Here is a 27949-nt window from a genome sequence, read left to right as displayed (position 1 = left end):
AAGTCTAACTGTCCGTGGAGGATGGATGACGACATATAGGAGTCTCCCTAACAACAAGTAGTAATGCTATTCCTTTACCCTTCTTAGTCGTAGCAATGTAGTGGGAGCTGCAAGCTTCACGTGTTTTAACTTTGTCAGAGCACTTTGAAAAAGTGGTATGTGGTATCTGGAAAGCTGATGTTGTGTGTGAAGATTGCAGACAAGCTTTATCCAAGGAAATCTGGCTCTCGAAGTTCAGATAGCGATGCCTTTTCAGTTTTCGAACAAGCAATCATGTCGGGGATCTGGCTCTCGAGATTCGAAGAACGGCGCCTTTTCAATTTTTGAGAAAGCAATCATGTTGGGAGTCTGACTCTTGAGATTCGGAGAGCGGTGCCTCTTCGATTTTTTATAAAGTAATCCTGTTTGGAGTCTGGCTCTCGAGATTCGGAGGGCGGTGCCTCTTCGATTTTTGAGCAAGTAATAATGCTATTCATTTACCCTTCTTGGTCATAGTAATGTAGTGGGAGCTGCAAGCTTTACATGTTTTAACTTTGTCAGAGCGCTTTGAAAAAGTGGTATGTGGTATCTGGAAAGCTGATGTTGCGTGTGAAGATTGCAGACAAGCTTTATCCAAGGAAATCTGGCTCTCGAAGTTCGGAGAGTGGTGCCTCTTCGATTTTCGAACAAGCAATCATGTTGGGGATCTGGCTCTCGAGATTCAGAGAACGGTGCCTCTTCGATTTTTAAGCAAGCAATCTTGTTGGGAGTGTTTTCTCGAATGTGAGTAAAGGTTAGGCATTTTTGCCAGTCTGCCTTGCCACGGAGCATGGAGGTTGACACACATTGGGACTTTCTAGTTATCAAACGGTGGTGTTGTTCCTTTACCCTTGTGGGTAATAGTAGGGTAGCTGGATCTTCAAAATTTATGTGTCTAAACTTTGTCAGAGATCTTTGGCAAAGTTATCTGTGGTACTCGATGAGCTGATGTTGCGTGTGGAAAGTGGTGCCTCTTTGAAATCCAGAGAGTGGTGACTCTTCGATTTTTGAACCAACAGCCTTGTTGCCCTTTCTTTTATAAGGGCACCAATTGTGTGCAAAAAGTACATTTAGAGAGTTATTGCTTGTAGGAATTTTACCCTTATTTTTTATCACCTGGTTGGTGGTAATAGCGACGGGTTGCCGGATAATTGTGGAGTACTAGCCTTACTTTTGATGACCTGGTTGGTGCTATTTCGGGCTTATGGGTCTTCGCCCTCCACAACATGCCAGCCCATTTGTTTTGGACTTTGCCTTTTTTTTTTTTTTTACCCTCTGATGGGGTTTATACAGATGTCTCCGAAAGATAAGAAGAATAAATTACATCATACAAAAACCAGACAAGTGAATCACATCATTCTAGTGGGGTGTTTATTCCTTGCTTTTGTTTTCTGCTTTTGTTGATGTCCCTACTCCTTCTCTGTCCACCCATGTTGCTTTGCAAGGTATCTTTTGCTTTTCTTGATTTCTTTCCACTGCATCTCTGTCTCTCTACCTTCACCCTCTCTGGTAGATTTGCTATTGCTTTTGCAAAATTGCTTTACTTTTGCTTTCGTTTTTTTTTTTTTTTTGACAAGTTGATGGATGGATGGCTCCACAACTGTTCTTTCTCAATTTTTTTTTCTTTTCCTGCACGTTCTAGCCTTCCCCGAGGTCTTTTTTCCAGCAGGTGGCAGACATCTTCTTTTCTCTTTTCTCTTTTTCTTTTGCTGCTGTCTGAAAACCAGTTGGTGTACGCTAGCCCCAAGAGTGCCTGGACCGGAGCAGGAAGATACTGAGTTCTTGACTCGAACACTGATCCGGGTTAATCAGATTAAACGACTCCGAATCAGCGCTCCCCACCACGTGATTGTAATTCACCTTCATGTACATCACCTCCAAATGTGACTCTGCCTTTGACCCAAGCGCGAACCTAGTAAGCGTTCGGATTCGTAGGCTGCAGCAACGGCGACAAGGAAGGTTTGTTGCTCGGTGAACCTGCTGATTTCGCCGGTCAAAGGGCTAAAGTCAGAGGTTTTGACGGCCTGCCTGTTCCTCTTCTTCGCACCAGACTTAGCAACCCTGAGGCTCCTGTGAACGATACTGAGTCTGGCGAGGGCAGCTTACTTCAGATCTGGTCTGTAGAAGTTACCCGCAACCTGATTGGTAACAGTGTTGGCGACGCGGGGAAACTCATTCCTGATGGTAGACTTATGAAGCAGACTGGCTGGATTACATGGTGGGCAGCGTTTTCAATGTAACCGTAGATGTCGTGAGCAATAGAAGCCCCAACCTTATCATCGTGATTCTCTCTCTGATCACCAAGTTTCTTGGACGTCAAAGCGAGGCGCTTCCGTCACACGAGCAAGTTGAGCAGCGGGGACTTGCCGACATTGGAACGAGTCATGACTAAGTCATGATCCAAGAGCTGACAATCGGGGAGGGCGTCGATGATGCAGATCCAAGAGCCGACAATCGGGGAGGCACACTCGACCTATTGGCGAGAGTCCTCGGTGAAGTCGAAAGTCGGGTCTTCCAATAGATGGTGAGATCTGGGTTAGAAAATACGGAGAGAGAAATAAGAGATTTGGATCTCTAAGCTTGCCATTTGTTGAAAACCTCTTGACTGCATCGAATGCTCTTGAGGTCGTTCCCGCCACGTGGCAGGGAGACGAATGTGATGAGAACTTCGGGCTCCTCCTGGGCCACCCATTCCTTGGGCTCGCGTTCTTCCAGATCCGGATACGAACGTGATGAGAACTCCGGGCTCCACCTGGGCCACCCATTCTTTGGGCTCGTGCTCTTCCAGATCCGGAGATGCTGTTGCTGCCAGGTTCGAAACCATCCTTGGCTCCATCTCCGAGCCTCGAAACTACTGCTAGGCACAGTGGATTGGTGCACCTGCAGAGACAGAGAGCTTGTTTTCTTCGGGAATTTGGATTTTGGTGATGGTTTAGGAATTTGGACGGGTTGGAGTCCGTGTGGGTCTTGAAGGCTCTACAAGACAGAGAGATGAGAGATTTGTTTCCTAGGTTTTCTTTGCAGATTCACGGTGGTGAGATGAAGAATTGAGAGAAAATCGACATAACTTTTTGTATCGTTTCCCATAGACGACGCCAAGTTGATGCACAAAACCGGAGGTCTTGGAACAACGTAAATCCGACCGTGAATCTGCAAAAAATGTAAATAACACAAGATTTATCGTGGTTCACTCCAAGGTTTGGGCTACGTCTACACTGATTGTATTTCTCTGAGAGTATTTGTGAGGGAGAGAGTGTGAAAGCTTTGCTCTAGACAGGAGAGGCTTAGGGTTTGTGAGGGTGAGGAGGCCCTTTTATAGGGCTCCTCCCCTAATTGCATATTTGCCCCTTCCTTTATTACATAATTACATTTAAGTCCCCCGAGTATTTATATGAGGTCTAAATACGAGGCCCTAAATATGGTATAAACATGATTAATTAATATTTATATTATGGTATAATCATCAAGCCTAATCCACACAATTGGTGGCCCAAGCCTTAATTCCCATTCCAAGTGGTCCAATACCTAACTAATATTGTAGAGGACAAAACATATATAAAGGTCATTGGTAATCTTGTTTTCTCGAATGTGGGACAAGAGTCTCAAAACTCTAACAATACCCCACATTTTGAGATGATTATTTGGTCCTAAAGAAACTGAGACACGAGAGTAAACAATAGATGTGACATACATCAGGAGGTGTCTTTTGGACTTGAACCTACCTTAGTATATACTTATCGGATTTACTAGATGACGCAGTGAATATAAAATCTTGAACTGTTCATCTCCGCAGTAAACCAAGACAATAAGCAAAACATATGTCACACCAACACATCGCAAATTCATACGTTTGTGTTCATTTTGGTCCTGAACAAATCCTGAATTCATGAGAGCTTTAGAGAATGTAGTCATGTAATTCTCATAAATGCGACCCCACATTTACTCTCATATAGGTGATATTGATTATGAATAGGCTGCTACTATTCCACTTGATTGACAAGTACCAATATCATTAAACTAATATATCCTACACCATCAATAGTCACCACACTTCTTCCATAATAGGAATGGGTATGTAAGTGTGTTTCTTCTTTGAAACTAACCAAACCAGTTTGCCTATTGAACCTAGACCATGGGATCTCTAATCAGCTAGGTTAGGCTTCTGTTTGGCAGTTTCATTTTACTCTATTGGCTTTAAACCCATTCCCCTCGATGAATGCTTAACTTGCTCTCTAGATAAGCCCTTAGTAAGCGAATCCGCAATATTATCTTTTGACTTGACATGGTCAATAGAAATTACACCACTAGAGAGCCATTGCTTTATTGTATTATGCCTTCGTCTAATTTGTCTAGACTTCCCATTGTATACACTATTTTTAGCTCGATATTGTGCAGCTAAACTATCACAGTGTATACATATTGCCGCTACAGGTTTAGGCCATATGGGAACATTTTCCAAAAAATCTCTTAGCCACTCAGCTTCTCCTCCAACCATATCAAGAGCTATAAATTCTGATTCCATAGTTGATCGGGCTATGCATGTTTGTTTGGAAGATTTCCAAGATTTTGCTACTCCTCCCAAAGTAAATACATATCCACTTGTGGATTTCGTATCAGTACTATCTGATATCCAATTCATATCAGTAAATCCTTCGAGCACAGGAGAATACCTCATATAATGCAATCCATAATTCATTGTATGCTTTAAGTATCTCAAAACTCGAATTAAAGCTTCCCAATGATCATGCCCAGGATTGCATGTATATCTACTCAGTCTACTCACAGAGTATGCTATATCAGGCTTTGTACATTTCATAATGTACATAAGGCTTCCAATAACTTGTGAGTATTCACATTGAGATATAGCATCACCTCTATTTTTCTTAAGTTTGCTATTGGCATTAAAAGGAGTAATTGCATCTTTACTTTCCAAATGACCATATTTCCTAAGTGTAGCTTCTATATAATGGGACTATGTAAGAATATATCCTTCTTGGTTTCTTTTTATTTTTACACCAAGAATCACATCAGGTAGTCTAAGATCTTTCCTATCGAAACTTGATTTCAATATCTTCTTGGTCCAATTTATTATCTCTTTGTTAGTTCCCATTATAAGCATATCATCTACATATAAACACAACATAACGCAAGCATTATTTTGAGTTTTTGTGTAGACACACTTATCACACTCATTTATCTTAAAATCGTGTGTGATCATAACATGGTCAAATTTTTCATGCCATTGCTTTGTAGCTTGTTTAAGCCCATATAGCGATTTCACAAGCTTACACACTTTGTGTTCTTTACCTTTAACTACAAACCCCTCGGGTTGTTCCATATATATTTCCTCATCTAAGTCTCCATTTAAGAACGTAGTCTTTACATCCATTTGATGTATTTCCATGTTAGGGAGTGCAGCTATAGCAATCAATAGTCTTATTGAAGTAATTCTCATTACATGTGAGTATGTATCAAAGAAATCCAAACCATGTTTTTTACGGTATCCTTTAGCTACCAAACGAGCCTTATATTTGTCAATTGTACCATCTGGTTTTAATTTCTTCTTAAAGATCCATTTGTACCCAATTGGCTTATTGCCAAGGGGCAAATCGACTAATTCCCATGTATGATTTTGCATAATGGAATCTATCTCATTGTTAACTGCATCCTTCCAAAATGGAGCTTCAGGAGTGGACATGGCCTCCTTGAATGATTGAGGTTCTGTCTTGGTTAAAAAGGTCACAAAATCAGGCCCAAAGTCCGTTCAAATTGTTGTCCTTTTACTCCTTCTAGGTTCAAGTTCTTCTTCTGCTTGAACTCTAGACGAGGATGAACCATCATCATGTTCTCTAGGTTCGTCAATAACCTCATATACATCATCATGTAATCTCCTTTTCAATAAATTAGACTTGCCTATTTTGTATGGAAAAATATCCTCAAAAAATATTGCATTTATAGATTCTATAATAGTATTGACATGTATATCACTTACTTCTAAATGAAAAACTAAGAATCTATAAGCTAAACTATTAGATGCAAAACCAATAAAAACACAATCTATAGTTTTAGGCCCTAATTTTGTTCTCTTTGGCAATGGAACTTGTACTTTTGCAAGGCAACCCCACACTTTAAGCAATTTAAACGTTGGAGTTCTTCCTTACCATAATTCATATGGTGACTCCTTTCTCGTTTTAGGTGGAATTCGATTCAAAATTTTATTTGCAGTAAGTAAAGCTTCACCCCACAAATTGTGTGGAAGCCCAGAACTATTCAACATAGAATTGATCATGTCTTTGAAAGTCCTATTTTTCCGTTTGGCAACACCATTTTGTTGTGGCGTATAGGGGGTTGTTGTTTGATGAATTATGCCATGTGTGGCACAAAATTCAGCAAAAGCATGAGACTCATATTCCCCTCCCCTATCAGACCTTAAGACTTTAATCTTCTTGTTAAGTTGATTTTCAACTTCTGCTTTATATGTCTTAAACATATCCAAGGTCTCATCTTTGCTATGAAGTAAATAAACATAACAATACTTACTGAAATCATCTATAAATGTTACATAATAGTTCTTTCCACCACGAGTTGGATATGATCTAAAATCACACAAGTCACTATGAATTAAATCTAACAAATCATTGGATTTTTCATGCACTGATTTAAAACTTTGACTTGCAAATTTCGATTCTATACAAGTTTCACATTTAACATTATCAAGATAATCAATTTTGGGTAGCAAACCTAAATTATGCATTCAAAAAAGAGAATGGAAATTTACATGTCCTAATTTAGAATGCCATAAATTAGAAGAATCAACAATATAAGCAGAAGCATTATTTATTTCATTCATAGCATTATCAAGTACATTGAGTTTGAATAATCCATCAGCAAGGTAACCCGTTCCCATAACATTCCCCCGTTAGTTAATACAACTTATTGGACTCAAAAACTAGTTTGAATCCTTTATTACTAAGGATAGGACCATAAACAAGATTCTTCCTTATATCGGGGACATGCAACACGTCAAGAAAGGTTAATTCCTTTCCAGAAGTGAATTTCAGAACACACTTCCCTATTCCAGCCACAACAGATGCAGATGCATTTCCCATAAACAGCTGCTGGTTTCCCTTGATTTTCTGGTACGAAGAGAACATATTTTTGTCACCACAAACATGGCGAGTCGCACCAGTATCTATCCACCAATCAGCGTGGTCAGATACAAGGTTGATTTCAGAAATCATTGCAGCTAGGGCATCCACATTGTTTTCAATCAGGTTTGCATGGTTGTTGTTGCCTTGATTTCCAGGACCTTAATCCCTTCAATGGCGACATTCTTGAGCCATATGGCCTTGCTTTCCACAAACCCAGCAACTTCCCTTGATTTTCTTAAAGTCTTTGCCTTTCGCACCAGGGATAAAGTGGTTTTCCTTCTTCTTAGTTTTCTGGAATTTCGGCCTTTGCTTTGATGAACTTCCTTCAACAACGTTCGCCTTGGCTTGCATACTCGAAACCAAGCCATTCTCATTCTTTCTGTTATCTTCCTCAATTCTCAACCTTACAATGAGATCCTCAAGGGTCATCTCCTTACGTTTGTGCTTGAGATAACTCTTGAACTCTTTCCAAGAAGGTGGCAGTTTTTCTATAATGGACGCCACTTGGAAAGACTCATTGATTACCATTTCTTCAACATGAATGTCATGGATGCTTTTCTGGAGATCTTCAGTTTGAGAGACAACAGACTTAGAATCCACCATTTTGTAGTCCAAAAATTTGCCCACGAAAAATTTCTTTGAACCAGCATCCTCGGTTTTATATTTTTTCTCAAGTGATTCCCAAAGTTCCTTGGCTATTTTGAATACCACATAGACATCATACAACGAATCATCTAATGCATTAAGAATATAGTTTCTGCAGAGGAAATCATTATGTTTCCAGGCATCAATAGTCGTTAAAGTTTCTGCAGAAAAAATATTTTCTCCATCTGCAGTAGGCTCAGTCTCGCGCAGTACATTAGCCAAGTTTAGTGTTGTCAAATAAAACAGCATCTTCTGCTGCCATCTTTTGAAATCTCTGCCTTTAAATTTCTCAGGCTTCTCAGAATGAGGTTTAGTTCCTGATTGTTCCATACTGTTCGAAGATTGTTGGAGAACAATTCAGAAATAAATAAAATTAATAGAACTCTAAATTGTAGAATATTTATTAATCAAAATGCTTGCAGTGCAGAATGAAATATAGAAATAAATACAAAAATATCAATGGTACTAACGTGATTACAAAAGGTAGAGGCTAGCGTAATAGCTATGTCCTTCGAACAGTATTTATGTCCCACTCTTGTGCTTGTGGTTCAACAACGTCTGCTCGATCAGGATTCAACTACCTAATTCTATAATCCGCATTGGATTCTAGAATTTTAGCGAATTTGCTTTGTGTGTTTATTCTCTGGAAATTTCGTACAGAAGAAAGGAGGAAGAAAAGATATATGGATTGGAACTGAGGATTCCAGTTATATAGGCTCTTTCATACCTCTTCAAATACCTTTTGGATGTATCTAAAAACATTTTTAATTAATTTTAATTAAAAACTTAATTCAAAAATTAAAACTAATTGATCAGATTAATTTTAATTATTAGGCCCCAAGTGCCCAAGGCCCTTGTCTTGATTAATTAATATTAATATTATGGTATAATCATCAAGCCTAATCCACACAATTGGTGGCTTAAGCCTCAATTCCCATTCCAAGTGGTCCAACACCTAACTAATACTATAGATGACAAAACATATATAAAGATCATTGAGAATCTTGTTTTCTCTAATGTGGGACAATAGTCTTAAAACAATTCTGAAATCAAACCGATCGCGATTAGTATTAACGTGACGCATCACACATAGGTCATTGTTAATGACGTGTTATTATTTGAAGTCTTGGTCGTTCTGTTTTCAATTTGTTTAAGCTGACTGAGTGCAGGTGCAAAGAAATTATGGAAGTTGGAGTAGTAGACGAAAAAAATGTCCGAGTTTGAATTAACATCCCTCATCCCCAATATAACTCGAGGCGACTTGGGAGCCTAATTAAGTATAATTTAGAGTTGATCCAGAAAAGGAATCAATTGGCAATAAATTAGCATTTCCGAATTGTTGGTATGAGGCAGCTGCAACTGGGGCAGGCAATTGGCAATAAATTAGCATTTCCGAATTGTTAGTCGCCTCCTATAAGTGAGAACCTACATGGTTCACATCCATTGCAATTTGCATTTGTGCTCTTATTTCAGCTTTATACTTTATAGGAAATCTGAGAGAAAGGTGGAAGCATGGATCCTTCTCTGTATGAAGCAGCTGCAACTGGTGATGTTGGCTTCTTCGAAGGACATCCAACAGCTGATCTCTTTCAGAAAACACCTAAAGAGAACAATATTCTTCACATTGCAGCTGAATTCAAGCAAATAAAGTTTTTCAAAAAAGTGAAAAAAAATCTCGAATCACCCCGGTTTTGGGCCACCAACAAGAATGGCGAAACTCCTCTACATGTTGCTGCGAGAGTAGGATGTGGTGAAGTAGTAACGTTCCTCATTGAACACACAAAATCGGAACCTATGGAAGTAGCTGATCTTGATCCAGAAAAGGAACCAACTGAAGATGAAGCTTACAAAAAGCTACTCCGAATGCCTAATTTGGAAATGGATACAGCACTGCATGTTGCTGTCCGATACAATCATGCTGGAGTAGCGAAGATTTTGCTGAATGCTGATCCTGAATTGTGTTGTTCATTTTACAGCACCAAGGAGTCACCCCTGTTCCTAGCTGTTAGAGCCGGGTCTACCAGCATTGCTGATTATATTTTAAAAAAGACTCCGGATCATAAATCTCTTTCTTTTCAGGGAACAAATGGTGTGACCGCTTTGCACGCAGCAGCCACTCGTATATTCTTTGCCAAGAAAGGTAATTAACTTCATGACATTACTTGGTACTACCGTACTAGACCCTTCTTATGCACGGAATCCCATCAACATATAGCTGGAGCATGATCCATATCGACAACTGTATAATCAACTTAGTTATTGAGTATGACATATTGACAGTCGATAATATACCCTTAATTATTGAGATATGCATCTCAGTCCAGCTACCGTTGAGCAAGATCCTTCTTAAGGGACTTGTTATTTGGTATGCCTTATTTTCATATATATAGTTGATTCCCACAACACAATTTCTAATTTTTCTATATCAACATTTTAGGAATTTTGCAATCTATGGTTACCAAAAATCCTGGGATGATCGAAGTTCGTGATGAAATAGGGTGGACTCCATTACACTATGCATCACTGAGAGGGAACCTTAAAGCAGCTCAACTACTGATTCAAAATTCGAAAACTTCCGAATTTGCTTGTTACATCGAAGATGAACTTGGCATGTCAGCTCTCCACGTCGCGGCATATGCAGGGCACACCCAAATAATTGAAGAGTTGATTCGACGTTGTCCTGATATTTGCGATTCGGTCAATCACAAGGGCCAAACAGCTCTACATGCAGCAGTTTTAGGCGAAAAAATAAATGTAGTGAAGTACGTTTTGAAGACGCCTAAGCTTGCGAGACTTATAAACGAAGCAGATAATGATGGAAACACTCCTTGGCATCTAGCTGCTATTTGCAAAAATAGTAAAATTGTTGCTATTTTAAGGAGAGACAGTAGGTTGAACAGAACTGCTATCAATAAAAAAAAATTGCAAGTTAGCGACATTTTGCTCGCCGAGAACACGGGAAGAAAGGTACGCAAATCTTTTATTTATTTCCCTTGGATTTCAACTTTGAACTCTCTATTTTCTTTTCTTATATTGGAGAGAATCAAACGCAGAACATATCTTAATCCAAATTCGTTACCTTTTTGTTTTTAAGTCCTGTATATGTTTACTAAAAGTGTAGTACTTTATTTATGTTTTAGGAAATCATAAAAAGTCGCAATGTTTTGAACTACCTGGGAAGAGACATTGTCGTTCCCGTGCCATATTTTCAACAAAAAATCAAGCAGGAGTTCGAGAAATTTGGATCCCAAGGGGAGAGCAGTACTTCTGAGACACCAGTCAATACTACAAATACGAGAGAAAACTTGCAGGCTTATTCGGATCAGACCTTCAAAAGAAATGATTCGAAACTTCTGGTAGCGACGGTCATTGCAACCGTTACATTTACGGCCGTTATGAACCCGCCTGGAGGGTATAAAGACGATGGAACACCAGTTTTAGAAAAAATAGCAGCTTACAAAGTATTTTGGTTTTTTAACACGGTATCCTTCGCTCTCTCAGTGTTGGCGATATTTAATGAAACCACTCCGATACCTGTCCTATCTACCCATCTACCCACACCTGCGAGTCTTATTAGTTATTCCATTGCTGGAATGGTGATTGCATTTAATGCAGCCCAGACGGCAGTGGAGCACAAGCGGCCCGGGCAAAGTATGGTTAAATATTATTTGTTCGGCGACGACACCGGTGTTACTACTATCCTCAATCTTATTGGTAGCGTAATTGTAGGCGCTCTAGCTGGCATCGCTTTTACGAAGTCTCTATTTCAAATAATCATGGGGAAAGGAAGGATCCACGACCTCCAGAACCACATAATTTAATGGCTCCTGGAAGTTATAAGTAATTTGTATTTATGGAAATGTTAGGGGTTGTTTGGTTTCAATTTATACTTTTCAACAATGATGAATGTAACTATTATTACTTTCCAGTTTTCTATTACATTGAATCATTGGTCATCGTTACCATTCCAAAATCAGTGGAATCAAGAATTATAATCCTAAAGAAAGTAACTAGACGACGGTGTAAAACCGTCTTCACAAAGTTGTTGTGCTCAAATGTGTCGTAGTTTAAAGTGTTGGTGTGAGTCAACCATTTAGTTTAAGAATATAATTATGTGATTGATTCCTTGTATAATTGGGATACTTATTTCCTATTATAGGACCTCTTGTACAAATATATATTTACCTCTATGGAGAAGAATAATACACAACAATCAAACCCTAAAACATCTAGGCTTTTATCTAGGGATGGGCAACGGTTATGGCGGGTGGATAACCGCGGTTATTTACCCATAACCGTTTAACCTTTTACCCGCATAACCATTTACCCGTTGGGTATTTACATAAACAGGTATTCCCATACCCATAACCGTTTATAAACGGTTAACATACTCATAACCGCATACTCATTTACCCATAACTACATACCCATTTAACCATAACCGCGTAACCGTTTACCCGTTTTTAACCCGTTTACTTTTTTTTTACTCGTCTACCTATTTTTTTAACAACTTGAAAATTAAAAAGAAATTTGTCATAATTTTCTTTTTCTAACAATTAAATACCGTTATAAGTACATTTAACATGTATTTTTGTATTAACGGCAATATTATTTATGAATATATGCGATGTCTCCCAATTATTTGACGGTCAATCTATTACAAGAATCATGCATGGTATTAGGTTATTTAATATTCTTGTGTGTGTGTGTGTGTGTGTATGTGTGTGTATGTATATATATATATGTGTGTGTGCGTGTGTGTGTGTGTGTGTGTATGTATATGTGTGTGTTATATATATGTGTGTGTGTGTGTGTGTGTGTGTGTATGTATATGTGTGTGTATGTATGTGTATATATATATATGTATGTATGTATGTATGTGTGTGTGTGTATTTGTAAGTACGCATCAGTCTGCTAATAAGCTAATTTGATAATATTTGAATTTTTATTTAGAAACATATGTTCATCGATTCAAGCCATTTAATCGATTTCTAATTTTTGGGTCAAATATTTATTGAAAACTCGAGGCTAATTAAATTAATATATATAGAGAGAGGTACGCATCAGCCGACAATAACATGTTTCTAAAAGCTCAAGGTAATTATTATCTTGAATTGGCCAAATCTCCAAAAGACTTCAAAACAAAATTGTCGAATACTCTAATGTTTTAGCACATTCAATCACATATATTAAACATTGACCCGTTCTATCAACTATATTTTTCTCTCAAGTGACGCATATATATATATATATATATATATTAATATATATTATGGCCCTTTATAACCAAATATATCTTGGGATTCTAAACTTTGTTAGAAACTAATTTTTTTTTTAGTTTTACATATATTAAAATAAACGGTTAAATGGGTACCCATTTATAACCGCAGGTAATACCTATAACCGCTCATTTAAATTTCACGAATAAATGGTTATACTCATAATCGTTTATTTATCTAAACGGTTAATCATAACTGTAACCGTCAAATTTAAAGGAGCGGATAACCGCAGTTACCCATAATCAATAGGTATTTGCCCATCCCTACTTTTATCTTAAAGTTAATCCACAATGATTTTTCACCGTCATATATATTTGCATTCGACAACCGGCTGTACCAACAACCTTTGTGTATTGCTGTCGTGTATTACATATATCCATCACTTTATAACGTTTAGTATGTTGTTATACGACGGTATTTAGCTTAAAGGTGTCATGTAAGGACTAAATTAATTAGTGTGTATAGCACATGTCGTCTATTTACATTATTCTAGTGGTAACATTACGCATTGGAGTAAAATTCAGGATTCCTTCATGAACTTGCATCTGAGTTTAGGATTCGATTTTGAACAAAAATTTCGTTAATTTACATCCTTAAATTTAACATAGCGTTTACCATTGGTCCGTTTGGTCGACGCCATCAAACTTTCGGTCTTAAAAGACAATATGCCACCCATGTGAACTATTTTCTTGGGGTATATCGGGCAACAAGAGGGAAATCACCCAACGGTGCGATCTTCTCCATCAGAAAACACCTAATAAAGACCTTCATATTAAGCTATATGACTGTAGTTAAGGAGGACATACCGTGTGACTTATGAAAGATTTTAAGCAGTAAGTTTTTTTATCTTATTTTTCCTAACGTCAATGCATGAAATTGAAGTTGAAGGTCACAAACCGTGTGAGATTTTTAATATAACCGCGGGTTTCTTGGCTACTTCTTAATTTGATTAGTTGACTTAACTGCAAGACAAGACAAGCTGAGATAGAGAGATTAAACCACCGGTCCATACTTAATATTTTGTGGTTCTTCATTTTTGTCCATTAACCGGTGTCTAATTTGATTATTAAAAGTTGAGAGAGAGAAGCGTTCATGCCATGGATCCTTCCCTCTACAAGACGGCAACATCCGGAGATGTTCGTTTCTTGAGATCAGATCCTTCCCTCTACTAATTCCAATCGTGAAAAAAGACTTTGAAAAATATGAAAGTTGTAAAATCACTAAAATGCTTCATAAAAATTTTGAAAGAAATTATGAATTTTCAGAATTAATTCATACTGTTATTTGTGAGTTTGAAGGAATTTTAACTCATGGATGAGATAGATATTTTCACTTTTATTGAAGAATTTTTTTTTCAAATATACTTAAGTTTATTTGGTAAAAAAATAAAAGTGATTCATTTAGTGAATTTGTAGAGTCCCTCTTAGAAGTTGAAATCAGCTAGGAAGAAAATTTTAAAAACTTCAAAGTAACAGGGAGAGAATATGAGTCTTCTGAGTTTAATTCCTTTGTACAATTTTTAGGAATAATACATGAAACTACACCACCATATTCTCCTGCACCTGATGGCATAGCGGAAAGGAAAAATAGAACTTTGATTGATATGACAAATGCTATGCTAATTGATTTAGGTGCTCCTTCTAATTTTTGAGGTGAAGCTCTTTGAACTGGTTATTATGCGTTGAACAGGGGGCTACACAAGAAAATAAAAAATTACACCTTTTGATGTATGGGCAAGCCGTAAACCAAATTGTATATATAGAAGTGTGAGGTTGTTTAACCTTTGTAAGTTTAATTGATCCAAAAAGGCATAAATTGGGTGATAAAGCTACTACTTGTGCTTTTCATTTGCTTTAAACAGTACAACTTGTAGATTTTTTGCTATTGAAAATAATGTGATTATGGAATCAAGTGATGCTATCTTTCATGAATAAAAATTTTCTTTTAATCTAAAAATAGTGGAGGTCAATAAAATAACCTATATGAACTTTCTTCTTCTACTCCTAATTTTTAGGATGAAAAAATATTGAGATTGAACCAAGAAGAAGTAAAAGAGCTAGAATTCAAGAAAGTTTTGGCCCAAATGATTTTATTTATAATGTTGAGGAAAATCCACTACTTTGAAAGATGTTTTTTCATCTGATGCTATTTTCAGGAAAAAAAAAACTATTAATGATGAAAGCGAATCACAAATTTCAAATAATACTTGGAAATTGGTAGAATTCACCACCAGGTTGTAAAACAATAGGTTGCAAATGTGTCCCTAGGAAGAAACTCTAACTAGATGGAATTATGGAAAAATTTAAAGCCAGACTTGTTAAAAAGGGCTTTAAACAAAAAACTGATTGATACTTTTTCTCCAGTTACTAGAGCAACATCCATTAGATTGCTTATTGCTATTACTTCTATTCATGATTTGATTATTCATCAAATGGAGCGAAACCAATTTTTTTTAAAGGAGATTTAGGTGAAGAAATCTATATGGACCAACCCGAAGGTTTTGTTGAAGTTGGCCTAGAGAATAAAGTATTTAAGTTGACTAAATCTCTCTATGATTTAAAACAAGCACCTAATTAAGCAGTGACATGAAAATTTTGATGCTTGCATGATCAATGATGTAATTGGTACAGCGGCGAGAACAGCTACTAAAAGCTGATGACGATGTATGTACTTCAGCTATGGGATGAGCATAGAGGTCATATTCCTGTAAGCTGCAGGCATGGAGAGGGAGGGAGAGAACTCATTATTTGTTTATTTACTAGTGTACAGAACTTTCGATTATGTTTGAGAATGTCAACGATACGTGTTTTGTGGTGACACCTGATTAAGGGGTGATTTGGGAGTGAGGTGCTTAAAAAAAAAAACACCCATGAAAAAAAGCTGTGAGGGTTTTAAGTGTTTGGTAAACTGAAAAAAATGGCTTATTTTGGATGCTACTGTGAGAATAAGCTAAAATCAAAGGAAAAAGCTGAAGCTGCTATTTGTAGCTTTGGAAAACTGGCTTTTTTTTCAAAGCACACGGAGCTACAGTGCTCCTTTAATGAAAAGACCCACTATCAGACTGCTTTTTTTTTCAAAGCACTTTTACAAAAAAGTTTACCAAACACTCTGCTGATTTTTTTCACAGCCGCTTATTCTCACAGCAGTTTTTTTTCAAAGCACAGCAATACCAAACCAGCCATATACGTCAAAAAGGAGAATAGTCGTTGCGTCTAAGAATTCTTCAATGTAACAATACTGAAATCAAACCAATCGCCATTAATATTAACGTGACACATAAGTCATTGTTAATGACGCATTATTATTTGAAAACTTGGTCGTTCTGTTTTCAATTTTGTGTAAGTTGACTTGAGTGCAGCTGCAAAGAAATGATGGAAGTGATCGTTGCAGTTGAAGTCGTTGACAATAAGCAAGTTGACAATAAGCAAAGTTTCTATATACACGTCGGCAACGATGGATATTTGTGTTCTCTAGCTTAGAAAGTTCATGGCACATCCCCTATAGTTGACAAAGACAAAATATATCAGGTTAGAATATACCAGATATTACACCGGCACGTTGTTGTGCAAACCAACTGTTTCAGACGTAATCGGATGGATAAAACACATTTAAGTTGAATAAACTTAAAACAATTACAAACAAACAGAGGGATACATGAGTGACTGAGGCCAGTACGATAAGCTGTTTTGCTTTTATACACATTTAAGTGAGTTGGCATATAAACATATTGCACAATGAGTGGGAAGAAGCTGTATGTGTTTGATTTGAAAGAGATGGTTTCCAAAAAAAATTTGTTACCTTAAGAAACAGAAGAAACATATAGTTCACACATATAATATGTGTCCTGCAGTGTAGGTAGCTAGTTCAACAGGTAATTTAAAACACAAAGTGTTAAGGACTTGTTCAAGTAGCTAATTTTGGAAACACAACTGTTGAAAGGCAAAAAAACAGGTGGTCTGTTTCCATACGAAACTGAAGAAATAGAACCAAGCTGCAGTTTACACATATTAAACCATGAGGGTCAAGTCTGATTGAAATACATAAGAATATTATGTTTGTATAAGGATCCCTGAACCAAACATTATATGGAAAAGTGTCCAACTTGACTAAAGGATGTTTATTATAATTTTGGCACTTGATTCCATTGGAACAACATACATAGAAATAAAACAGAATGTCAGATACCTATAACTAAAGGAAATAACAGAGTAATTAAAAAGATTGCAAGAGCACATTATAAGATTGCAGGAGCCCATTAGAAGATACTCCAACCAGTTTATTTTGCTTTACAAACAGGGAGAGCATATCGCATAATAGTGTTCAACCAAACGAAGACACCGTTAACAGCATTAAGACACTGTTTTTGCAAATTAATGTCAGTACAATATCCAGTTTGGCCAACATTTCAATTACCGAAATCACGGGACATGTTCGACAAAATCCCTGACTGACAAAGAGTATGAGCAGGCCCTTTCCATATATGCATGGAGAAGGAAATCAGCTACAGGCGTGAACCCTAATTATGTTGAGAACCTATCTTCGAATAATTTGGTTATTGCTCTCTTTCAAGCTGACTTGGCAATCACATAAAAAAAAAAAAAAAAAATCCCAAATCAGTCAAAAATATAAAAAATATCCAAATTAACCCAACCCATTCCTGTGTCATAATCTTTTGATTAGGTTTCCTATCTCTAATCCTAAATTTGTCTTCCATGCTCTCTTTCCCATTTTTCCCTCACCCTAATATCCCACCTGCAAAATGTGAACACTGTGACCTTTCCCTAGCTAGCTACAAATTTTTATCACCCTCCAATCCCATTTCATTCCAAGTCCATCACAAAAATGGGACAACAAACTCATAACAAAAATACAATGTAAAAACCATCCCAAATCAGCAGGAATAAAACGAAAAGAAAAAAAACACATCATATACCTTTAACACAGCAGCTTGAAAAAAACCCAACAAAAAATTACAAACTCTGAAAGGCACCGTTTCCTAACTGAAAGAAAAAAAAACACAACACCCATCCAAAACAACAAATCGACCAAACACAGAAAACTCAATAAAAACAGCATTTAGAAGCACTATAAACCCAAATTACAAAAAACATCATTGTGATCAATTGTTTGTTTGTGATAACTATCTATTTTTGAAGCTCTCACTAATCAGTCCTTGGTTGTAGACCAAGAAAGACACGATGGGCACACAAAATTAGAAGCTCTAGGCAAACTTGAATTCAGGAGATGGTTTCTGATATTAAATTACGCCGGAGGGTGTGCGAAAGTTGGACTGTGGCTTATTTGGTTCTACTTCCGAATTGCTTCTTGATTAAACTGTTTACTTAACTGCTTTTAGGTGTCTTTACTTATGAATCAATTTTTTTAGAATGAAGTTAGAAGATGTTCTAGCACCAAAGACCATTAGAAGTTGGAAAGATATGTCGATGCAGCGGTTTGAGAACACAGTTTGGGAAACTTTGGGTAGGAAATATACAATGCCAAGCTTTTGGATTTCGAACTTGCGAAAGATGGTCTTGAGGGTGATAAAACTCTTGTTTCGACACGAGTTATGGGAACCTATGGTTATGCAGCCCCAAAGTATGTGATGACTGGTGAGTGTGTGCGGGTGTGTTATGTAACCATCAGTTCATCATTTATAAATATAGCACACTCCAATTCAACCTATCCAATTCAAAGTAGCACATCTCTAATTCAACATATCCAATTCAAATTAGCACATATCCAAATTCCAATTCAAATTAGCACATATCCAAATTCCAATTCAATAAACCACATATCCAAATCAATTCAAACTAAATACCTAATATTCAATCACATATCCAATTCAAACTACATGGCTAATATTCAATAACATGTCCAATCTTTTAGCACATTTACAAAACAGAATTAGAACACTATAAAGTCTACTGAGCAGCAGAACCTAAACATCAAAATCCAACACAAAAACAAAGCAGCATACCAGTTCTCTATCTTGTATGCTCTTTCAGCTGGATCTTCTTAACTCGTTTGAAAACTTGCTCTATGTTCTCTGTTGCATCCTACAAATTTGTTAACTCAACTTAATAAGTAACACTAATTCTTTTTTAGCCAAAACAAAACCGAAAATTGTCAATCCCATAAAAAAGTTGCATCTTTTTCACTGTATTTTCCCGGACTTTAATCACAGAGAATCAGTCAAAGCGAGGGAAATTATGTTGATGTTTCATCTAATCGCCAAATACTGAATAAGGTTCTCAAGATTTTTCATTGAAAAATTGACACAGTTTAAAGGGATTACTCTATAGATGCTTTGCAAGTAATGAAAACCTGACCAAGTTGATATCAATCACAAATCCAAATGAATGTTAAATAATGAAGCAAACACTTAAAACGAACAGGGTTTAAGAGGTTTAAACACTGCGTGCTAAACCTAATCATGAAAGAGAGAATGATGCGAAAAAAAAATGAAATAGGTAAAAACTAAGGAGAAGCAGGAAAAAAAAACAGGTAAATACGTTTGTTTTCCAAGTAAGGTTTATGGGTCGATGGAATTTTTGTGTACAGAACAATGGGATCATTTAAATTCTGGTTCCTGTGTTTTAAGACCAATCCCACCTCAAAAAATAAGAGTAAATTTGTATTGATACCACAATGATAAAAATGGATAAGTTCTATACGTGGATGGTTACAGAGTTATGGGCTGACCTGGTTCATGAAGAAAAATAAGAAAAACTTAAATATTGACAAAAAAGATGAAGTTTTTTTATGCTATAAGTGACCGTATCAGTATATATTGAATAAAGGTTTGTTTTTTAGAAATGCAAAAGGAAAAAATGTTGAAAAAGAAATTAAAACTTGAGAGTGATCAATGTTATAGCTTGAAGACCGCGAATAGACGCATTTCTTTCAGATTGATTCCAATTTGGCTATAGGAAGCTGAAACAGATTCAAATTGAAAACATTTTGCACCAAGGATTTGGATACGGAGAGACACAAATACTGTTTCCAATGAATAAAAGTGAGTGCAAATATAATCGTTTCACATACGATAAGGTAGGGAAAACGACGGTCGACATATTGGGATCTGATGATCATATGTTATAAACAATCGATAACGGTGATTAATACAAAATTGTAGCTGCTAGTGGTTGAGATTGAAACAGAGAGGTCAAACATACTGATGCTAAATTTGATTTTAAAGGTTGGTAAGAATCATCATGGAACGATGCTGGATATGATTATAGCCCATGACAAAGTTACTTTTATAATTATTTATTGGCTAACATTGCATTCATGGTATAGTTAAAGGCTCTATACATTTTTAGCACCAACTAAGTTTGGTTCCAATAGAGGTCGCACTTGGTGCGATGGCAAGTGCCTTCGCCCATGAGCGGTAGGTTTCGGGTTCGAGACTTGGGAGCAGCCTCTCCATAAAATGGGGGTAAGGCTAGCCGACATTCACCTCTTCCAGACCCTGCGTAAAGCGGGAGCCTTGTGCACTGCGTAAAGAGGGAGTGGCTCTGATACCAAATTGTCACACCCCGCCTTGAGCTCCCACCACATCTCGTGCTCGACTAGCACGATATTGTCCACTTTGGGCCCCGACCATGCCCTTACGGTTTTGTTTCTGGGAACTCAAGAGAGCAGAACTTCCCAGTGGGTCACCCATCCTGGGAATGCTTTGTCCCATTTCTCGCTTAACTTCAGAGTTCCTACGGAATCCGAAGCCAATGAGCTCCCAAAAAGCCTCATGCTAGGTAGAGATGGGAATGTACATATAAGGCTTACATGATCTTCATCCCTAGACGATGTGGGATCTTACATCTCACTCCCATCTAAGCTTACTTGATAATGCTCCTTTGATCTTTAGATTAATGTGATATGAAAAATAGGGTAAGTATAACATTACTCAATTAATAAAAATGAATAAGTATCATAACATGTCAACTTGCTATTATTAAAAAAATGGTAATAACATATTTTTCTTTGCAAAAATACCCTCATTTTTTGTCAAATAATTTTTGGCCCATGGTTTATTATTGAGCGTATTTTTGTCATTTTAGTATACTTACTTGATACGGCTGCTTTGATCCTTAACTTAATTTATACGCAAAATATGGCTTCTAACTCCCATCTGGGCTTACTTGATACTGCTCATTTGATCGTTAGATTAATTTGTAGGCAAAGTTTGGCTTCTAAATTTCCAGGTCCCAGCTATGATTACTTGATACTGCTCATTTGATCCTTAGATTAATTTGTAGGCAACGCTGGCTTCTAAATTCCCATCTCAGCTAAGCTTACTTGATACTGTTGCTTTGATTTTTAGATTAATGTGATATGAAAAATAAAGTAAGCGTAACATTCCTCAATTAATAAAAATGAATAAGTATCATTAACATGTCAACTTGCTATTATAAAAAAAATGGTAATAACATATTTTTCTTTGCAAAAGACAGGTTTTTTTTTCTACTTTGATTAATATTGTCAAGTATTTCTAAATTTAGATTTGTTACCATGTCGATCAATAAGCGTACATCAATAAAATAAGAGAACTGTTATTAGTACTCAAAATTATCATCTTCTCACAAATGTATTTTTTTTTTTCTAATTATAGAAAGTTATCTTTTTTCCTTTGAAAAGCCACTTAATACCGTGGTATAATGATATTTCTCTTCACTTGTAAGTGAGAGGTCTTAGGTTTGATTCTCACTAAAGGCGAGTTTGACAACATTATTGCCAGCCCATTGTGAGGCTAACCCCACCCCCTTAGTGAGATAATATCGTTTGTTAAAAAAAAATTTATAGAAAGTTTGGAATGCAAAATGAGATTTTTTTTTAGTGCCAATAACAACGCCCTAAAATAAAGGACAACTTCATTAAAAATATTCTAAAAATTCTCGCTTAGCGCCTTGCCGAGCAAGGACTAAGCGGTCCTTTCACTGTACAAAGCAGGCAATACGAAAAGAATCCAAAGCTGATGACGACACTAGGATTGAAAGGATACATTCGTCATTTTGTTGTACAAACAAGAAATAAAATAACAAAACACAAAGGAATTGGAGGGTAGAACAGTCCGCACATTGTTAATGAACAATACTTTTTTGCTTGGATTTTAGTATAGGTATGATATAACAATATCCTCGGAGGAGATGAATCCCTTGTTTCAATGTTTTTGGAAGGGGTAGTGCCACTTGAGCAATTATAAAAAAAAGTTCTTTTTTGCCAAAATGGTTCCTCATGTTAGCATAACTAACTTTGATCCATAAGATTTGAAATTAATAAAAGTGGTCCTAAGTTTGTCTACCATTAATCATTTTAATCATTCCGTGAAAAATCTCCACTAAATAAGGATAAAATGACAAAAATACCCGCATTTTTTGTCAAATAATTTTTGGCCCATTGTTGATTATTGAGCGTATTTTTGTCATTTTAGTAGACTTACTTGATAATGCTGCTTTGATCCTTAAATTAATTTATACGCAAAATATGGCTTCTAACTCCTATCTGGACTTACTTGATATTGCTCATTTGATCCTTAGATTAATTTGCAGGCAAAGTCTGGCTTCTAAATTTCCAGGTCCCAACTATGATTACTTGATATTGCTCATTTGATCCTTAGATTAATTTGTAGGCAACGTCTGGCTTCTAAATTCCCATCCCAACTAAGCTTACTTGATACTACTGCTTTGATCTTTAGATTAATATGATAAGAAAAATAAGGTAAGCGTAACATTACTCAATGAATAAAAAATGAATAAGTATCATAACATGTCAACTTGCTATTATTAAAAAAATGGTAATAAAATATTTTTCTTTGCAAAAGATAGGTTTTCCTTTTTACTACTTTGATTAATATTGTCAACTATTTCTAAACTTAGATTTGTTACCATGTCAATCAATAAGTGTACATCAATAAAATAAGAGAACTGTTATTAGCACTCTAAACTATCATCTTCTCACAAATGTATATTTTTTCTTCTAATTATAGAAAGTTTTATTTTTGCTTTGAAAGCCACTTAGTACTGTAGTCTAGTAGTATTCTTCTTCACTTATAAGTGAGAGGTTTTAGGTTCGATTCTCACTAAAGGCGAGTTTGACAACATTATTGCTAGCTCATTGTGAGGCTAAGCCCACCCCCTTAGTGAGATAATATCGTTTGTTCAAAATTTTTTTTATAGAAAATATGGAATGCAAAATGAGATTTTTGGAATGCTAATGACAACGCCCTAAAATAAAAGAGAACTTCGTATTAAAAACATTCTAAAAATCCCCGCCTAATGCCTTGCCGAGCTAGGACCAAGCAGTCCTTTCGCTGTACAAAGCAGGCAATACGAAAAGAATCCAAAGTTGATGATAGACGCTAGGACTGAAAGGATAAATTTATCTTTTTGTTGTACAAACAGGAAATAAAATAACAAAACACAAAGGAATTGGAGGGCAGAACAATCCGTACACTGTTAATGAACAATGCTTTCTTGCTTGGATTTTAGTATAGGTATAATATAACAAGATCATCGGAGGAAATGAATCCCTTGTTTCGATGTTTTTGGAAGGGTAGTGCCACTTGAGCAATTATAAAAAAGTTTTTTTCCCCCAAAATGGTCCCTCAAGTTAGCATATCTAACTTTGATCCATTAGATTTGAAATTAATAAAAGTGGTCTTGAGTTTGTCTACCATCAATCATTTTGGTCATTTCGAAAAAAATCTTCACTAAATAAGGATAAAATGACAAAAATACCCTCATTTTTTGTCAAATAATTTTGGTTCATTGTATATTATTGATTGTATTTTTTGTCATTTTAGTAGACTTACTTGATACCGCTGCTTTGATCCTTAAATTAATTTGTACGCAAAGTATGGCTTCTAACTCCCTGCTAGGCTTACTTGATACTGCTCATTTGATCTTTAGATTAATTTGTAGGCAAAGTTTGGCTTGTAAATTCCCAGGTCCCAGCTAGGCTTAGTTGATACTGCTCATTTGATCCTTAGATTAATTTGTACAAAGTATGGCTTCTAAATTGCCAGGTCCCAGCTAAGCTTACTTGATACTGTTGATTTGATCCTTAAATTAATTTGTACGCCAAGTATGGGGTCTAACTCCCAACTAGGCTTACTTGATACTACTCCTTTCATCTTTAGATTAATGTGATATGAAAAATATGATAAGTGTAACATTACTCAATTAATAAAAATGAATAAGTATCATAACATGTCAACTTGCTATGATTAAAAAAAAATGATAATAACATATTTTTCTTTGCAAAAGACAAGGTTTATTTTATATTTTTTGATTAATATTATCAAGTATTTCTAAATTTAGATTTGTTACCATGTCGATCAATAAGCGTACATTAATAAAATAATAGAACTGTTATTAGCACTCCAAATTATCATCTTCTCACAAATGTATTTTTTTTTCTTCTAATTATAGAAAGTTTTTTTTTTCCTTTGAAAGCCACTTAGTATTGTGGTCTAGTGGTATTCCTCTTCACTTGTAAGTGAGAGGTCTTAGGTTCGATTCTCACTAAAAGCAAGTTTGAACAACATTATTGCTAACTCATTGTGAGGCTAAGCCCACCCTCTTATTGAGATAATATCGTTTGTTCAAAAAAAAAAATTACAAAAATTTTGGAATGCAAAATGAGATTTTTGAAGTACTAATAACAACGTCCTAAAATAAAGGACAACTTCGTATAAAAACATTCTAAAAATCCCCGCCTAGCGCCGCGGCTAGTCATTGCCTCAATTAATGCCTAGGTGTATGAAATTAAGAAAGGACGCTTAGACCGCCTAGGCACCCGTCTAGGTGTCGACTCACTTAGAGAGAAAATATATAACTTTCATTTTGCATTTTTTTCTTCAATAAATTGTAAGAGACTTGTTGAATACATAAATGAAATGAACACACATTATACACTTGTTCCCCAGGTTTTTATTATGTTCCCATACTTCATAATGTATATGTCATTCTATTTTGTTGTTTATGATAAAATTATATATATTTTAAGCATAAACACATTTGTTTACACGAAATGTAATAGATTTATTTAATTCCACCTAGCTGTCTAGGTGCTACGCCCCATCCTACCCCCCCAACTAGCACCTAGCGTCTTTTAGAATCTTAATTAAAAATCAGCAAATTATCAGTTTATCAGCATTATATGATATCTTATTGTTGACTATTAGTATATCTATATATATGCCTGCTTGTCATCCAATTGGATTTAGGAATTGCTGGTCGCCTCCTATAAGTGATCACACATTGTTCACAAATCCTCCATTGCAATTTGCGTTGTGCTTTTATTTCAACTTCGTACTTTATAGGAAATCTGAGAGAGAGAGAGAGAGAGGAGGAAGGCATGAATCCCTCTCTTTATGAAGCAGCTGCAACTGGCGATGTTAGCTTCTTGGAAAAAATTAGAGACGGTCGTCTAACAGCTGATCTCTTTCATAAAACACCTGAAGAGAACAATATTCTTCACATTGCAGCTGAATTCAAGCAAATAAACTTCATCAAAGAAGTGAAAATACATCACGAATCTCCCCGGTTTTGGGCCACCAACAAGAATGGCGAAACTCCTCTACATGTTGCTGCAAGAGTAGGATGTGATGAAGTAGTAAAGTTCCTCATTGACCACACAATATCGCTACCTATTGAAGGAGTTGATTCAGAAGAGGTACCAATTGACGGTGAGGCTTACAAAAAGCTACTCCGGATGACTAATTTGGAAATGGATACAGCTTTGCATGTTGCTGTTCGATACAATCATGCTGGAGTAGTGAAGCTTTTGATGAGAGCTGATCCTGAATTGTGCTGTTCATGTTACAGCATCAAGGAATCACCCTTGTTCCTCGCTGTTAGAGCCGGGTCTACCAGCATTGCCGATTATATTTTAAACGAGATTCCCGCTCTTTTGTCTCCTTCTTTTCAGGGAACAAATGGTGTGACAGCTTTGCACGCAGCAGCCACCCGAGAATCCTTTGCCAACAAAGGTAATTAACTTCATGACACTACTTAGTCCTAGACCCTTCTTATGCATGGAATCCCATCGACATATAACTGGAACATGATCCATAAAACTGAGATATGAATCTCAGTCCAGCTACCGCTAAGCAAGGTCCTTCTTAGGAGACTTTTTAGTTGGTATGCCTTATTTCATGTTTATACTTGATTCCACAGAAAAATTTCTAATTTTTTCTATATCAACATTTTAGGAATTGTGCAATCTATGGTTTCCAGAAATCCTGGGATAATCAAAGAAGTTGATGAAATAGGGTGGACTCCATTACACTACGCATCACTGAAAGGGAACCATAAAGCAGCTGAACTACTGATTCAAAATTCTAACTCTGCTTGTTACATCCCAGACAAAATTGGAATGTCAGCTCTCCACGTCGCGGCATATGCAGGGCATACCAAAATTATTGACGAGTTGATTCGACGTTGTCCTGATATTTGCGATTGTGTCACTCAGAAAGGCCAAACAGCTCTACATGCAGCAGTTTTAGGTGAAAAAATAGATGTTGTGAAGTACGTTTTGAAGACGCCTAAGCTTGCGAGACTTATAAACAAAGCAGATAACGATGGAAACACTCCTTGGCATCTAGCTGCTATTCACAAAAATAGTAAAATTGTTGCTATTTTAAGGAGAGACAGTAGGTTGAACAGAACTGCTATCAATAAAGAATTTTTGCAAGTTAGCGACATTTTGCTCGCCAAGAACACGGGAAGAAAGGTATGCAAATCTTTTATTTATTTCCCTTGGATTTCAACTTTGAACTCTCTATCAAAGGCAGAACATATCTTAATCCAAATTCGTTACCTTTTTGTTTTTAAGTCCTGTATATGTTTATTAAAAGTGTAGTACTTTATTTATGTTTTAGGAAATCATAGAAAGTCGCAATTTTTTCAAATACCATGGAGACATTGTCGTTCCCGTGCCACATTTTCAACAAGAAATCAAGCAGGAGTTCAAGAAATTTGAATCCCAAGAGGAGAGCAGTACGTCTGAGACGCTAGTCAATACTACAAATACGAGAGAAAACTTGCAGGCTTATTCGGGTCCGACCTTCAATAGAAATGATGCGAAACTTATGGTAGCGACCTTCATTGCAACCGTTACATTTACAGCCCTTATCAACCCGCCTGGAGGGTTTAAAGAAGATGGAACATCAGTTTTAAGATAAAAAGCAGCTTACAAAGTATTTTCGGGTTTTAACGGGCTATCCTTCGCACTCTCAGTGTCTGCGATATATATTGAATCCAATCCGATATCTGTCCTACCAACTCCCGCGTCTCTTATTAATTTTTCCATTGCTGGAATGGTGATAGCATTTATTGCAGCCCTGATGGCAGTGGAGCCCAAGCGGCCCGCGCAAAGTACGGTCAAATATGTTTTGTACGGCGACGGAACCGTTGTTTCTATTACGCTCCAGCTTATTGGTGGAATTGTAGGCGCACTAGTTGGCATCTCGGTTGCGAAGCCTCTATTTCAAATAATCATGCGGAAAAGAAGGATCCACGACTTCCGGAACCACGTAATTTAATGGCTCCTGGAAGTTACAAGTAATTGGTATTTATGGAAATGTTGGGGAGTTGTTTGGTTTCAATTTAAAAATAATTTATACTTTTCAACAATAATGAATGTAACTATATTACTTTCCAATTTTCTATTACATTGACCGTCGTTACCATTCCAAAATTAGTGGAATCAAGAATTATAATCCTAAAAAAAATAGCTAGACGAATGTGAAAAATGATCGTTCACAATATTGTTGTGCTTAAGTGTGTCATAATTTAAAGTTAATCCACAACGGTTTTTCACCATCATACATACTTGTATCCGACAACGGCT

General features: G+C 36.4%; 2 protein-coding genes and 1 long non-coding RNA gene across 4 annotated transcripts; 2 read left to right on the top strand and 1 right to left on the bottom strand.

The window, feature by feature from the left end:
* The first annotated feature begins 9324 nt into the window (after window positions 1-9324).
* Window positions 9325-27760, top strand: LOC126623141 (ankyrin repeat-containing protein ITN1-like). Of its 2 annotated transcripts, XM_050291928.1 has the most exons (4): window positions 9325-9954; window positions 10252-10781; window positions 10955-11614; window positions 27621-27760. In XM_050291928.1, the coding sequence occupies exons 1-4, from the start codon at window positions 9327-9329 to the stop codon at window positions 27639-27641; spliced, it is 1839 nt and encodes a 612-aa protein (XP_050147885.1). In that variant the 5' UTR covers window positions 9325-9326; the 3' UTR covers window positions 27642-27760. The 2 variants fall into 2 exon arrangements, with proteins under 2 accessions (XP_050147885.1, XP_050147884.1); XM_050291927.1 differs by lacking the exon at window positions 27621-27760 and having other exon boundaries at window positions 10955-11787.
* LOC126623159 (uncharacterized) lies at window positions 16378-19158 on the bottom strand. The gene is made up of 2 exons (XR_007623655.1): window positions 19074-19158; window positions 16378-16591 (listed from the first exon to the last, which is right to left on the bottom strand). It is a non-coding gene; the product is annotated as an uncharacterized LOC126623159 (long non-coding RNA).
* Window positions 25334-27760, top strand: LOC126623144 (uncharacterized). Its single transcript, XM_050291930.1, has 4 exons — window positions 25334-25388; window positions 25433-26087; window positions 26310-26830; window positions 26979-27760. Exons 2-4 carry the CDS (start codon window positions 25454-25456, stop codon window positions 27279-27281), a joined length of 1458 nt encoding a protein of 485 aa, XP_050147887.1. The 5' UTR covers window positions 25334-25388; window positions 25433-25453; the 3' UTR covers window positions 27282-27760.
* Window positions 27761-27949: the final 189 nt, after the last annotated feature.

This window comes from Malus sylvestris, chromosome 5 (assembly GCF_916048215.2).
Source record: "Malus sylvestris chromosome 5, drMalSylv7.2, whole genome shotgun sequence".
In the NCBI taxonomy this organism is placed as follows: domain Eukaryota; kingdom Viridiplantae; phylum Streptophyta; class Magnoliopsida; order Rosales; family Rosaceae; genus Malus; species Malus sylvestris.
This window is presented reverse-complemented; position numbering and strand designations above follow the sequence as displayed.

Bases quoted from the DNA above. Each gene is read 5' to 3' on its own strand.
- LOC126623144 (XM_050291930.1), top strand. From the start codon at position 25,454: ATGAATCCCTCTCTTTATGAAGCAGCTGCAACTGGCGATGTTAGCTTC. The intron at 26,088-26,309 runs GTAATTAACTTC...TCAACATTTTAG, and splicing joins AGAATCCTTTGCCAACAAAG to GAATTGTGCAATCTATGGTT. The intron at 26,831-26,978 runs GTATGCAAATCT...TTTATGTTTTAG, and splicing joins CCAAGAACACGGGAAGAAAG to GAAATCATAGAAAGTCGCAA.
- LOC126623141 (XM_050291928.1), top strand. From the start codon at position 9,327: ATGGATCCTTCTCTGTATGAAGCAGCTGCAACTGGTGATGTTGGCTTC. The intron at 9,955-10,251 runs GTAATTAACTTC...TCAACATTTTAG, and splicing joins TATATTCTTTGCCAAGAAAG to GAATTTTGCAATCTATGGTT. The intron at 11,615-27,620 runs CTCCAGAACCAC...AGGATCCACGAC, and splicing joins GGAAAGGAAGGATCCACGAC to TTCCGGAACCACGTAATTTA.